Genomic DNA, 14,808 nt, shown 5'->3' on the forward strand with positions numbered 1-14,808 from the left:
GTTTAGGTTCAGGGTCTAGACGTGGTGATCTTGACATTTTGTATCTAAGAATAAGTCTGTTGGCACTTTAAATGTATTTTAATTTTCGAGTACCTAAATGATAAAATTGTACAGGAACCGGACTGTAAATGGCAATAAATATGAACAAAATTAGCCACTCACTGACTACTACGATACAGGCCTGCGAGCTTAGTGTGGTAATCACTGTATAAGAAATTGTGTACCCGACTTTTAGCTACAATAAAGTTATTATTATTTTTTTTTTTATTTAATTTGTTATATCTCTCATTTAGAGGTAGTTTTAGACACGGGCCAAAGCCAAGTGTTTTTGGAATGTCAGTTCAATGATAGGAACTTACGGACCAGGCGACATGTATTTAAAATTGCTGCTTTTTGGAAGAGTATATATGTGGAGGGTTGTATACATAATGTATGGAGACTTGTGTGTAAGGTTTTCGGGATAACACCCGTTGTAGATAAAACTATTGGTATTGTTTTTACTGTATGAACTCGCCATTGGGATTTTATTTCTATATTATTATTATTATTATTTATTTCGATGACTGATGGTAGTATGTCTGTGTTACTCGCGCGGAGAGTTCATCCTCTTACTTAATACTATCATAAATATTTGTTGCGTATTGATCTCAGGAGTAAACACGACCAAAGAAAACTCTGGGAAGTTTTATAGAAATGGTGAAGTATGTATTTTATGGAAATTAATATGTTTCTCGTACTTTAGCCATATTTCAGACGATGGTTAAATACCAGTGGTACTTTCCCCAGATAGACCATCAATTTGTTTGTCACTGGAAATATAATCAACATGTAAATAAAGTTTACAACTATTTATTTATTAGTCTATTGACTAAAGTCTCATTTTTATCATAAGAGATTTATTAATAAAAATAAGTCATCTAATTGTAGTAAATTCTTATACTGTTGTAGTGATGCAGCGATGATATAAAGCGGCGCCAGCGGTCACATTTACATGGAGGATGGAGTATTGTAACGAGACGACACGACTTGGAGACGCTCGCGAGATCTTATCGAGCTGTTCTCGGGGAGTGCGCCCTGTGCCTCCCACAGTCTCACCACTGTTGAGGCTGTTACTACATACCTACAACATTAATATAGTTTTGAAGATTACTGAAAATAGTTTTTATCTTACGCGTTACGTTATTTTTGATCATTAATACCTCGTCGGCGGGACACCGTCAGCGCTTATACTATTTTAACACCAGAAAGCCAAACAAGAAATTCATTAAATATTTCCTTCCTTTATTGTTACAAGTATGTATGAAAATTGATATATGCAAAGTAAAAAGAAAAAACAAAAATTTCTTTTTAGTGCCCTTAGACCTAATCCGGAAATGATTGAGTCCGCGTGCACAAAAAAATCCTAATTGGATTGGAATCGGATCATTTGTTTGGAAATAATAATACCACGAGATTTGTAAGTATTATCGTTATATTTAATATATTACGTATTGATTTTTTTATTTTTATTTGTATATTTCATTTTTATTGTTGACCGTTTGACATTTTGTTTTCAATATTTGCACGCCTGACCTAAGTAGATCTTGCAAGGTACATTTAATTTATAAGATCAAATGTTTTATATCCAAAATCATAGCAAATAAATTTATGTTTATTATTGTTATTATTACGAATAGACAAGGATTAAAAACTATATTCGTCATATTATAATGTAATTTTTTTTTTTATTTTATCCATAATTTTTCGTCGAAGGTATTAGCGATTCCGGATATAGGCATTACCTCAGAATGCGTATTTAGAGTTTATATATAAGGTTGAAAGTTTATAGAATTCAGCAATTTCAACACTTCTCGACTAAAGTCCTATTGTATATGACACCACACTCACAAATTACAAAGACTTTTGTGTAAATATTAAATTGTCCATATCATGAGTGTCAAATTAGGACAATCCTTAACAAACGTCGCGTGAAATATAATAAATTAACAAGACCGACGACTTTTTTCTACCACGCATTGTGAGTTGTACGTGCCAGTGTTTTTACGACCGTTATGATTGACGACGCACCCACCGCTGTCTATTCTAGCGCGTAATGATCGCCGTTTCTAGGAGACGAATTATGGACACGTCGTAAGGAATATAAGCACGTAGGCTGGACGCTGGATGTTCTCGGGTGCGAGATCTCATCTGTCCCCTACTGGGTTTGACAGTAGGTAGCCCGCTCGGATCGGGTTACTTGTCGCCTAACTTCTGATATGTCTCAAGAAAGATTGCTTGTAAAGTTGGTAGATTCGTACCTACATATCCCTATTGGAACAATTAAATGCTTTGAATGAAATAAACTAAAATTGAAACATTGTCTTCCTACAGCGTAATATTTTATAAAACACTTATCTTATTCCAACACTTGACAGTGGATTTATATCATGTCATGCATCATAAAAAGTATATTATGCGGGCAGGCGCATTGCTTTGCTAAACATGCTTGGCTTATTTCGAAAACGTTTCGGAAAAAATGCGAGTTGTCTCATTCGTTCACATTACAATTTGTTAGCAAGAGGCATCTGCTCCGTGAGAATAATTCCCAAGTTCCACGTAACATGGGTTAAACGCTTGTATCGGTTGATACCGATCTAACCCGAGCTGCTCGTTGGCGCCATAAAAACAAAACGTCTTCAACACGACCACTTTCTTCCCTAAATTATTCGAGGAATTTACGACGATTCAACCGACAAAAATGTTATAACCTAATGAGAAATTATCATCAGAGCCCCTGTGCTGAGCAAAAAATATATAATAACCTTTCTATAATTCCCTATCGAAAATATGGAGACGCACTTTTTTTATAATGCCTTAATTCGTATGATTGCCTTCATGTTTTTTTTTTTTTTACGAGTTGTCGATTGTTTTAGGATGTGGCGGGGCAGAAAGGCGCGGGAGCCGGCAATGACTCCGCGATTCAGTCGATCACGCTGCTAGGAACTCATTGGGGAATTGATGGAACTGTCTCATTGAGACGTATACATTGCTGGCCGTCATGTGAATGCTGTTAAGTCAGCATGTTTGATGACATCGATGGAAGGTGTGTTGGCCACAATCCTGTGACAAGTCACGGCAAAGCGTGGCGTGTTCCCTGGAGATATTGCGATATGATCGTGGACGGCGACCATCCGGCGCGTGCTTTAGATTCCCGACGACCGAGCCCGTGGTCTTTTTTATTCGGAATTACCCATTACAATAAATGACGTTACGTTTTTTAACCAATGAAAAATTGTACAATTTCATCTAGGCCATCATTACATTGAACGTTTTCTATTAACGTTAAACTGTACAAACAATGTTATTTTATGGATCGATATACTTAGCGTTGAGTAGCAGTTTATGGCTGCGTTAGGGTGTAAATACGTGGTATGTACACGAAGAATGACAGATTTCGGAATTGACCAGTAACCATATAATTTTGTAAGAACATGGGGCATACTTTAATTTAGGTAAAATTTGTTTTTTTTTTTTTTTCATATTTCTTTTAAATTAAAAAAAGAAAAAGAACTGTTTTTTTATCAATTCTCTTTATAACAACTGCTATTAATTAAAGTTTGAGTATGAAATATTATTGTAAAGATAAATCTTCAATAGTAATTGTACCTCCATCTGAAATCAATTTAAAAATAAGATTGTTTCTTATGTTTTATAAAAAAAAAAAACATAAAATAACAAAGGAAATTTTTAGATCTGTTATTAGAATAAGTAATAAAAAAATTGTCAGTGATGAATCGGCACCGTAAACCGCAAGAATTGACATTCTCCTATCAGATCGTTGTGGCTCAGTGCCGGGCTACATGAAATTCTGGTGTCAAGCGTTCCCGACACAGTGAAGGGTGACGAGTGGAGTCGATATGGACCATGGATCGGCTGGAAGACAGCGCGCTGTCATAATCTGATTATTAGTGCTGCGTGCGCTGGGCGGGGCGCGCGGCGGGCGGCCGGCGGCGCCGCAGGAGGTCGGCGCCCGCGCATCTTCCGCTCGCACGCGCCTCCTTATGCATTCGGTAGACAAGGACAACAAGATACGCACGCAGCACGCAGGCGACAAACGACCCGTGGTAAAACAAAAGGAATGTTGCCGGCGACGCTTTGAGGCGCCGGCGCCGCTCCCCGCGCTCTAATCACCCATTTTAATTACGACACAGATCGAATCAATTAATCGGTATTTCTGTTAAAACAAGCGCCGGGACGAGCATACGGCTCGTTTGTGTGATATTAACTCATAGAGTCGAGATATGACATGCGATTATGAATTTATCTCATTAAAAATCATAGGCAGCGATAAATTAACATTCACTGAACGCAATTTGAGTCGTGGAGATAAGAAGCTGTTATCATTTCAATGGACTGAATGGTAAACGTTGCGAGGTCTGTGTGTAGGTACTGACGGGCATGGAGTATTTTAATTATAACTTATGATTTTTTCAAGCGAATTTGGGCGCGCCCTTCCCTTCGGATAACATGAGAATAAATAACGAGTTTTTGTGTGGTGTGTTTGTTTTTAAAATGGCGGGAGGTCCGCGCGACGACACGCGAGCGATGTGCGCCGGCGCGCCTCGCCCATTTGTCATATTTCGGTTTTGAGAAAAAATAAATAAATAACCTACTCTATTCTAACCAGTGTTTGTTTGTAGTGAGATTATGGGTTAAGTATTATCTATGGACATGGACTTCAACAGATGGATCATGTCACCGTTTTAAGACTTTTTAGTTTGTTGTTACAACGTGGAGACAGAACTTATGGCGCGGATGAATTATTAAGAAGTTTTTTACTAACTGGTTGAGCATTAGTCTTTTTGATTGCGTTAATTTGATCTCTTTATTTATGAAGTTTGTAAATACTTTGACCAATTGTTATTCTCTTGATATAAGAATAAGATCTAATTTATTTAGAGGTAAACGAAGAGTCTATTCATATTCTTCTATTTGTTCACTTTCTTGACTCATATATACTCCAGTTCAGTTTAAAGAACAATAGTCTATCTAATTTATGATAGTTTACATTTTTCTTTGTATCTACCTATATTATGTATGCCTGCTCTTACTTCCGTTTGTATGTAAAATTGTAATATAAAACAATCAAATTAAATAGAAAACCGTTACATTGTGTTTACTTTCAAACATGATCTCAAAAAGAACAAAAAGATTCCATTTATACCCTATGTATGAGTACCTACCTATGTGTTATGTCCCAGTATATTTACAGTGTGCACAGGTGAGAAAACTGTGAAGGCTGTAGTCACAAATCCACGACTAACACATAAAGCAAGCGTATGGCTGCCGGGTGCGGCAGGTGTTAACTCCGACGATGCTCCCCGCTCGGCCTCGCTTGCACAAACGAACCGCCCAAATCCATTTGTTTGCGCTTACCATTTACCCACCAAAACCCAACCCCACTCTGCGAACATTTCGGATAAAGAACTCAGAACAATTATTTTTAACTGTCTGGTTAAACAAAACTTGAAAGCATTCAGTTACGTCTCCAATTTGTGATGTACATGTCCGTCCGTTTGTCCTGCGACATGTATGCTGTAAACTAGACATATGTTTTCAACAACTCAATTATAACGTGCACGCACATCGACTAGTATTCAATACGAGAAATAAATGAAATATTTTTGACCCATTTCGGCGGGCATGGCGCCAGGGCCTACGCGGCGCCGGCGCGCCCCCGGCCTCTCTCACGCGGCATCATTAATACAAAACAAACAAAAGTGACCTCTAGACGGGCGCAGGCAACTAACGAGATTCACCAACCGCTGGATAAAGCGGTAAATTATTGGAATGTTAACCGGACGGCCGCGTGGCCGTGCGGTGGTCTGCGAACCGCGCCGGCGGCCGCGCCAAAAAAAGCGTGTAGGAGATGACAGGAGCACATACGAACCGACCTAGCTAATTATGCTCCAAGCAAAAAGCCCGATTCGGGAACAGGCAATGGCACGCCGCTACAGTTGTACCGCATCAGCTATTCGAATGCACGGGTCTGATTTTTTTATAAGTGATTTTAATAACCCGGTGGACGCCGGACGGCGACACGAAACGGCTCCCGAGAGTTAATTACGCACCATTAATTACTGAATAATGTCGTCCAACGCGATATTTATTGATGAAACTTTCTTCTGTAGGTGCGTGCGACGAGTCGTCATCCGCTAATGACGAGATGAATAGGTTGGCTCATAATTACGTATGGAGGGCCAGGCGTGGTGGGCCGCCGTGCTCGGCTCACCGCAGCGCGCACGCAGGAAGGGCGGAGGCGCCGAGATCGCGACGACTGTGTAATTTCTTCACTGTTCGCTCCACATTATCGATCACGAAAAAAAAAAATAATTGAAGGGGTTTCGTCGTAAAGCAAACAAGCTTATAATAAGGTGTAATTTGTGTTCGGCCATTTAGAGAAATGCACAAATTGCCGTCCGGGCAGCTGTTTGTTTTGTCTATGACGGAGGTCCGGCCGGGACCCAAATTATCCGTTAACAAGCCCCGCGTCAGATTCGGCAGCCCTAATGGGTTTTCGTTAAGTTTTTGTTATAATTTATGAGGAGAACACGTTATGTTTTCATATATTCGTATGGAATCGCGACAGCTGCAACGTTTAATTTACTGTGCCTCTCGGATAATAATTTATATAGCATTTATATGTTATTAATCATGAGATAGAAATGTTTATTCATTTGTAAAGAATTTACTAGTATCCTGCTTTTTGAAAAAATGTCTACATAATTTTTTCATTGTCGATACACCAGTAACTGATAAAGGAAACAATGACCTGCATGATTAACACACTATGGATATTACAGAATAACACTGATTATAATACCCATTGTAAGTACCATTATGAGCAAATGTTTGAAGTCAAAAGAAGAAAAATATATTGTTATTTTTTTTTTAAAACTGTCTGCAAACGATTGATGTTTTATTTATTTATTCGTTAGTACATGTATGTGTACAAGGTGGACTTAATGCTAAAAGCATGTTTAGTACTTTTAATATTTTCAATTTATTCTCTATGACTGCATCTTCTTGGTACAAGATCCAAGACTTTCTAGGAACAAAGACAAATACGATATCGTTGCATTGAATTTTCTATATCAACCGTTTACTATTATTAGACGTAAAATAGAATACAGTTCTGTTTTATTATATAGTGAGAAACAAGTATCAGATAGAAAGAAACGAAGCTTGTAGTACTAAAGAATTGTACAACAATCTTATGAACATTAACTATAATTGTCATAATATATATTTTTTTAATATTTTTTTTAATTTAATTCACTCATAATCTTATTTTCTGATATTGCTCACAACTTAGATTACATGTTTATTTTTGTTATTTACTTAAATTTCTTACACTGTATAAATTATGTTAAAGTGAATGCTGTGAATACCTATAAAGGCATGTGCATTAATATTGTATTGTATTTAATTTTTGTTATACCTATATGTTATAATGCAATATGCTGTTGGTGTTCCTTAAATAAATAAATAAATTGTTATGAATAAACGCAAATATTTTAAAAATTCTGTTTATTCGTATAATATAATAGATATCACATAACAATATAATAGTCTACAAAATACATCTAAGTGCTTCATTAGGGATTGTATTCGTGTACATATTTTTTTTTTTTTGTTATTTTTCTGCTCGTTACGTCATACACGTAGATCTCAAAAGTAGGAAAATTAATGAAGTAGACTACTTCAATCTTTTGAAGGTTAGGGATTTATTTTATGAAATTTTGGGTAATAGTTTTAGTACTTGCAAAGTGTATACCTACAGGTATATTAAAATAAATTATAGCAATGAAGGCAAGGAGAGGGAAAAAATTGAAACAGGGGAAATTACCTTTTTTCACTTTGTTACGTGTTTATGGCAAAAAGTAGAGAAAAACAATACAAGTTACGATTGGGCAAAAGTCTCGGGAAACATATCGATTTGGAAAAAAATATTTAACGTTTAGGTAAAAATCAACATTGGCATCTGGCAACTCTGGTTAGGTGAGGCAATGTTTAAACCGCAATGCCATCAAGGCCGTCAGGTAAGTCATGCCAATTAGCTATATCTGTCATAATAATATTTTGTGCCGCATCGAATACTGATAATTATTCCATTAACCTTAATTTAGCGTTGCCAGAATGGGTATTCTTTCACAAGTTTGGGTAAAAATTTGTTTCTCAGAAAAATTCTGAAGAAATTTCAGAGGAGAAACTTGGATAATTGTTTTAGAATCTTGGTACTGTAACTATAAATTATATATACATATATTATATGATTATATAATATAAACATAGGTAACATAGTATATCCATTACCATTAATGTTAGCGCAGAGAGGGGCGTTTTTTTCGCCACCTGTAACAGTGGTTAGTTGGTAGCATGTAATAAAAATGGACACGAGAATGTGATTTTGTAAGACTGTAAAAAATAACATCAATATGGAGAAAAGCATTTGAAATTTAGGGAAAAATTTAAAACATCATCTGGCCACACTGTAGATAATATTACAATATTCAATATGCAGAATATAAGTATTTTGCTCTTTTAAGGGCAAAGCAATAAACTGAGCTGTGACCATTTTGTGTTACTGTGGCACATGCATGAAGGAAGGGAAAGAAAGGAGATTGTTAGTTTATATATTTTGTTTTTATTTTTATTTTTTTTATTTGTGTTTTTTATTTTCATTCTTTTATCTCTTTTGTTGTGTATTATGTGTATGTTTTTTTTTATTGTAATTTGTGTGCTGTAAGTAATGTAAATAAATTATCTATCTATCTTTCTATCTACCTTATTAATTTTGCAGAACCCGTATTTGTATTTGGTAAAAGCTATTAGTGGTTTTTTTCACACCCATGTTTAAACAATTAACAGACCGCATAAAATTATAATTAAGTTATCATTTTATATATCAGTGACTGTTAAAAGCAGAAAATTATTACTTTAAAAGCACATATTACCGTCGTTAATTGTATAAAATATAGCACGTATCACTGAATAATCTAGATATATTTTTTCCGTGTTTTTATGTGCATTTTTTATAAATATACCTATATATAACGGTTATATTTAAACATAGATATATGCACTAAAGGTTTTGGTATACAATTAAATATTTTATTTTATTTATACTTTGGAAAGTAATAATATTAATTCAATATTTTTTTTTAGTGTGCCAACTGTAGGTTAGTTGTGCTGTGACAAAATAATCGTCGGCTTTAGATTACCAGAAGACACATCCTAAATTTAAAGGTGAACACATAAAATGACGTCTTGTATGAAATATAGTAAGGACGATAAGTATAGGTATATAATATTTCCGAATTACAGAAATAAAGGTATCATAATTTTATATGAAAAAGGAAAAATATATACAAACCAGTTACTACTGTTACATTAAGGGGTTACCAGATCAAATATAGGGAGACTGCATAAAAGTCACCCCGTTTGATCCACTCAAGCTTCTGCCAAGCAGATGTATTTCATTGTATGTATGTGTTTCGGAGAAATTGAAATTTAAAAAAAATAAAAGGGCAGCGTGTGTATGAACATCATCTTGCATTCTCTAAAACCATTGGTATTGGTCTGTACTGTTTATAAGTAATAGTTACGACTAATTACATATTTTTCTATAAAAATTAATTTTATCGTAAATAATTCTTGTTGAATTATTTACGCTAAAATTAATATGCTTTTCATATTCGTTGTAGCCATTATATTTTTAGCAATAATTAAGATTGTGTTCTACAAAAAACTGACTTCATATGTGGCAACACTAGTTATTTTGATTAAAAAAAATAATCACTGAACCAATTTTGATAAAATTTCTATGGGACTAATCTGAACGTACTCGTATATACTTTCAGATAAAAAAAAAGATTTTTCCAAGTCGGTTTACAACTGGCGGAGTTATAAGATAACAAAGAGGAAAAAAATACAAACAATTGAGAATCTTCTTCGTTTTGAAATCGATTGAAAAAAAAATTGCTTTCAATCAGGCGCGCCATCATCTTTTTTGCCATTCCTACTTGCATAAGAATGTCGGCAATAAGCTTGTTTATTCTCCAAATTTCATACAAAAAATCTATTTTGTTTTTAGAAAACTTGTCACATTTACAGAAGTAGGGTACCATAATTACAGTGGTATCTAAACACTCACCGTCCTCCTTTGGTGATGATCATCTCAGTACCAATATCGTGGAATCGCCGCCACAGATCTCCATTGAGTAGTCTCGCCTCGCACGCCGGCGGCTCAGCGTCCGCGCCCACGCGATGCTCTGAACAGAAAATATCATTTTTATTTGAAAGAAGATACCGTATAATTTGTTACTTTATAGTTTAGAAATAATTGTAGTTAATCGTCATCATCATCACAATCTATCTTTCATCCACTATTTATCAGAAGGAGACTTTGTACAAAAGTCGATTGCTTGGGTACCTCTGTCCCATTCGTGTTTCAACCGTGAAGCAATTGTGTTTGCATGGCTGTGTTTCGGTTTGAAGGGTGAGATATGGCGTGAATTTACTGGGTACAGAGGAACAACACCTGAGTTCTCAGGAATGGCAACGCATGGGGGGTGTCATGGACGAAACAGTACACTCTGTTATATCCATGGTACTGCTCATGTCTATAGGCGACGGTTACCACTTTCCATCAGGTGGGCCGTCAGCTTGTTTGCCATTCTAAGTTGTATATAAAAAAAAGAAAATCACTAACTAAACAGAGCTTCTTCACCAGGACGCTTTCCATCAGGTGGGCCGTCAGCTTGTTTGCCATTCTAAGTTGTATAAATAAAAAAGAGTATAAGTCTAAACAAAACGTAATGAATTTATTTTTATTTATTTATTTTTTGGAAAACGTACAGCTGAATTACAATCAATACATAATCAAATTTATATCTATGTTAAGCCATGAATCGTTTTCACATTTGTGAATGTGTTTTGCTGGAACGTTAATTTTAGATGAAAGAGGTTTACTATTCCCGTATACATTTTGTCTCTATGTCGGCGTGTAAATTTTTTACAATATAAGTAATTTACATATATTCTTTATTATATTTACTTTCATTAATCATATAATACATACATAATTTATTACAGCAACCAGAAAATATAAATATCTAATAAAATCATATAAATAAAATCGATTTCATATTACGCCACAAAGATATTGCGCCGCTAGTACTTGACAACGTCACTCTATCACGCAGTACTAATTACATATTATACATAAAATAATCATGTTTTATATTTTTAATTATATTTTACATTATTAATATATTAGTTACGGTAATTTATTGTTTTTTACTTTGTAAATAATGATATAAACCTTAGCAAAATTACCATGAGATAAAGAACGAATAAATGCTTTTGATTAAAAAATCACAGTCGTGAATAATTATACATATAACGTTATATTAGCTGTATTCCGTGGCTTTGTACGTGTGAATCAATAAGTATTTTATGTGGTAACTTAGAATATAACCTATCCATATACTAAGTTTCATTTAAATCTAATAAATTAAATAAATTTTCCATTAAATAATAATAAACATCAACCCAAATACTCTCATTTATAACACTAGCAGTATATAATTTATTCAATAACTTTCATTTAGTACAAACTTAGTTCTTATAAGCAATTTAGCATTATTTTAATATAGTACTATATCTAGTTAGAGTATTATCATTGATATGCGAACAATAGGCAAGCGCATGAATATTCGAATAATAGTATTACATTGGGCAATCTACATCGTGTAACATTTATAGCACTAACTATAATGAATTTACAGGGTACAGAGGAATAACGCCTGAGTTCTCAGGAATGGCAACGCATGGGGTATCATGGGCGAAACAGTATACTCTGTTTTGTCCATGGTACTGCACATGTCTATAGGCGACGGTTAGCACTTTCCATCAGGTGGGCCGTCAGCTTGTTCGCCATTCGTCGATTAATTCAACTGTAGTTTGTACCTAGATACGTCAAGGCGGTGCATTTGTTTTTTCAACTCAACAACGCGCTACGAGGACGTGATGAATAGGTATATCTACGTAGTTAAAATTGTTAATTAAATTTAAACCTGTTTAAACCAAATAGGTACATCTACATATTGGGCAAGACTGCTTAACAGAACGTTATTATAATATATTTGTGTTTATTTTTAAAAACAATATTATTTTTTTATACCTACTTAATAAATCACATTTCGCTAGTTTTGTACATTACATTTTATGTATTTAATAAGTACAGCGAATATAAAACGAAATTATCTGTTATCATTGCCCACCACAAAATAGCCAACGCGTTAGTTTATTATCTATAGTGTTTTTAAAAATAAATATTGTAATGAACTTACTATTAAGCAGGTAAGTACTACTACAATGATGGAATATCTAATGAGTTGAATGTGTTTTATTAGCAAAGTGTGTTTCACCAATGATTTCTGATTGCCCTCAAAAAGTTATCGGAGATGACATTTTTTGTTTTTATTTATGCATATTTAATTTTGCAAACTCAATACATTAGGGTGTCTCTAACATTGAATCTTAATTCTTTTTGTATATTTTTTTTTGTTTATTTTTCTTTTTTATTACTTTTTTACGTTTTACTTGTATATAAGACATACATTTCAAATTTATGTTACACATTACCAGAATAAAACTATCCAATTGTTCAAATAAACATAAGAAACCAACTCCAAGTAGTAGTATTTCCGAATAGATAACACATTGAATCCTTCAAAAAAAGAGCATATTTATTTATTTATACATTATTGTACACAAAAATTACATTGTTATAATTTATATTGAATGAAGATGTACAACAGGCGAGCTTAACTCTGTAAGAGTTCTCTTCCAGCAAACCCTTAGTGGAAAGGAGCATTAATTACCAACGGGCAATGTGTGTACAATAAGAAGTGGAAACAGTACTAGTACTTACTATTATTATAAATTTATTATTTCTTATTACTACTTAGTAATATTAAAAAATATAAATAATAATAACAGAAATAGCATACTCCTTCTTAAAAGACCGGCTATGCATCAGCAATTTCTTTAATGTTTCGGGTGCCTCTGTACAGTGGTATCACTTAACATCAGGTGAGCCGCATGCTTGTTTGTCCTCTATATTATATAAAAAAAGGAAAATATTTTAAACATTGTTCTTAAAGCAGCAATAATTCGACTCAACACCCCAGAGATTGGCACTAATTTTGACAGGCGATGACTTTCGGTGACATGTAAATGAGACGCGCTATGCTGCGTCTTGTTTCCGCCGACGTTATAATATTAATATTTTATGGCTTCCTATGATTTTATCGGCATTACTTCTACGATGCGGGCGATCAAAAGAGCCGGTCAAATTTATTCATATCCAAATTTCACTATAAAACTTCGTGTTTAACATTAATGGTACGTAGATAACGGAAAGTCAATATAGATTAGTGATTTTCTTGTAAGATCTCGGCTATCATTTTGTATAATTACACATTTATGAGTAAATGTTTTTCGTAATAAAAATTTTTCTATGTGATCTTTGCAAACGAGAATAATTGTACTCTCCCAAAGTGCCTTTTATCTTCTATTCCTTTTGCGGAAAAATACAAATTCTCACTTACAAAAGTACTTTTAACTGCGACATCAGAGGGAGACTTTGTACAAAAGTCGTTTGCTTGGATATGCTCGTATCATGGGCGAAACAGTATACTCTGTTATGTCCATGGTACTGCTTATGTCTATAGGCGACGGTTACCACTTTACATCAGATGGGCCGTCAGCTTGTTTGCCATTCTAAGTTGTATAAAAAAAAATCGTCCGCGTGACCGAGACATGTTTACTGACCCGGATAAAAAGTAGCGTATATCCTTCTCTGCCCCAGAGGAAGACTCTGTACAAAAGTCGTTTGCTTGGATACCTTTGTCCCATTTGTGTTTCAATTGTGAAACTGTTGTGTTTGTATGGCTGTGTTTCAGTTTGAAGGATGGGATATGATAGTAAATTTACAGGGCACAGAGGAATATCACCTGAGTCCTTAGGAATGGCAACGCATGGGCATCATGGCCGAAATTTTAATATATTCAGTTCCATAGTTTCCTGGGGGATGTGCTAATATACTGGCGCATCGCCCGAGTGGTAGGGTGAGCACGTCATCCACCCTATCTTGAGAGAGGAGACCTGCTCTTACCATCAGGGGCGGGTCGCTGTCATCGGAGATGTGGTGAGTGCGAAAGCGAACCCATGTCTCCGACATATGGCACCTCGAGGGTATAATATCGTCTGGTTTTTGGTGGGTACACTCTCACCTTACAGTACTCATTCACCCCCCACAAGGTGTATGGGTCTACATAAAGCATTTTCCAGATGTTAAAAAAAAGTTCCGTAGTTTGGTTTTAATATAAAAATCAGTTCAATGCTTAGTTGTTAAATGATAATAACTAGTTTTACCACAATTAAAGATATTTTTTTACGGAATATAATCATTCGTCTATTCCCATATAGGTACCTGTTTTTATTTTCTTTTGTTAAAAATTAAGCTATATTTTTGTTAAATAATAATAAGTAACAATCTTTACAATTGACCTGAGCCCGTTTTCTTATAGAAAGAGGACATAGCCTCATAATGTCTACCACTACCATTACTACCACTAAGTATTTTCCATCAGTTTGTTCGCCACCTTCAGTTGCATTAAAAATGTTACAGGCGGTCTGGTACAAAGTTATATTTAGATGTTTCTTCTTTACTAATATACCTATCTTAATTATAATTCA

General features: G+C 34.7%; 1 protein-coding gene across 1 annotated transcript in view; it reads right to left on the reverse strand.

Moving 5' to 3' along the window:
• Nucleotides 1–14,808, reverse strand: part of LOC113517572 (T-box transcription factor mls-1-like) — a 48,809-nt gene that overhangs the window by 29,590 nt on the left and 4,411 nt on the right. Inside the window, exon 2 of the mRNA XM_026902281.3 lies at nt 10,196–10,313. Coding sequence (XP_026758082.1) covers nt 10,196–10,313 — 118 coding nt within the window. The remainder of the gene's footprint in view (nt 1–10,195; nt 10,314–14,808) is intronic.

The sequence above is a fragment of the Galleria mellonella genome, unplaced genomic scaffold (assembly GCF_026898425.1).
Source record: "Galleria mellonella isolate WM207_F2 unplaced genomic scaffold, CSIRO_AGI_GalMel_v1 utg78, whole genome shotgun sequence".
Lineage (NCBI taxonomy): Eukaryota > Metazoa > Arthropoda > Insecta > Lepidoptera > Pyralidae > Galleria > Galleria mellonella.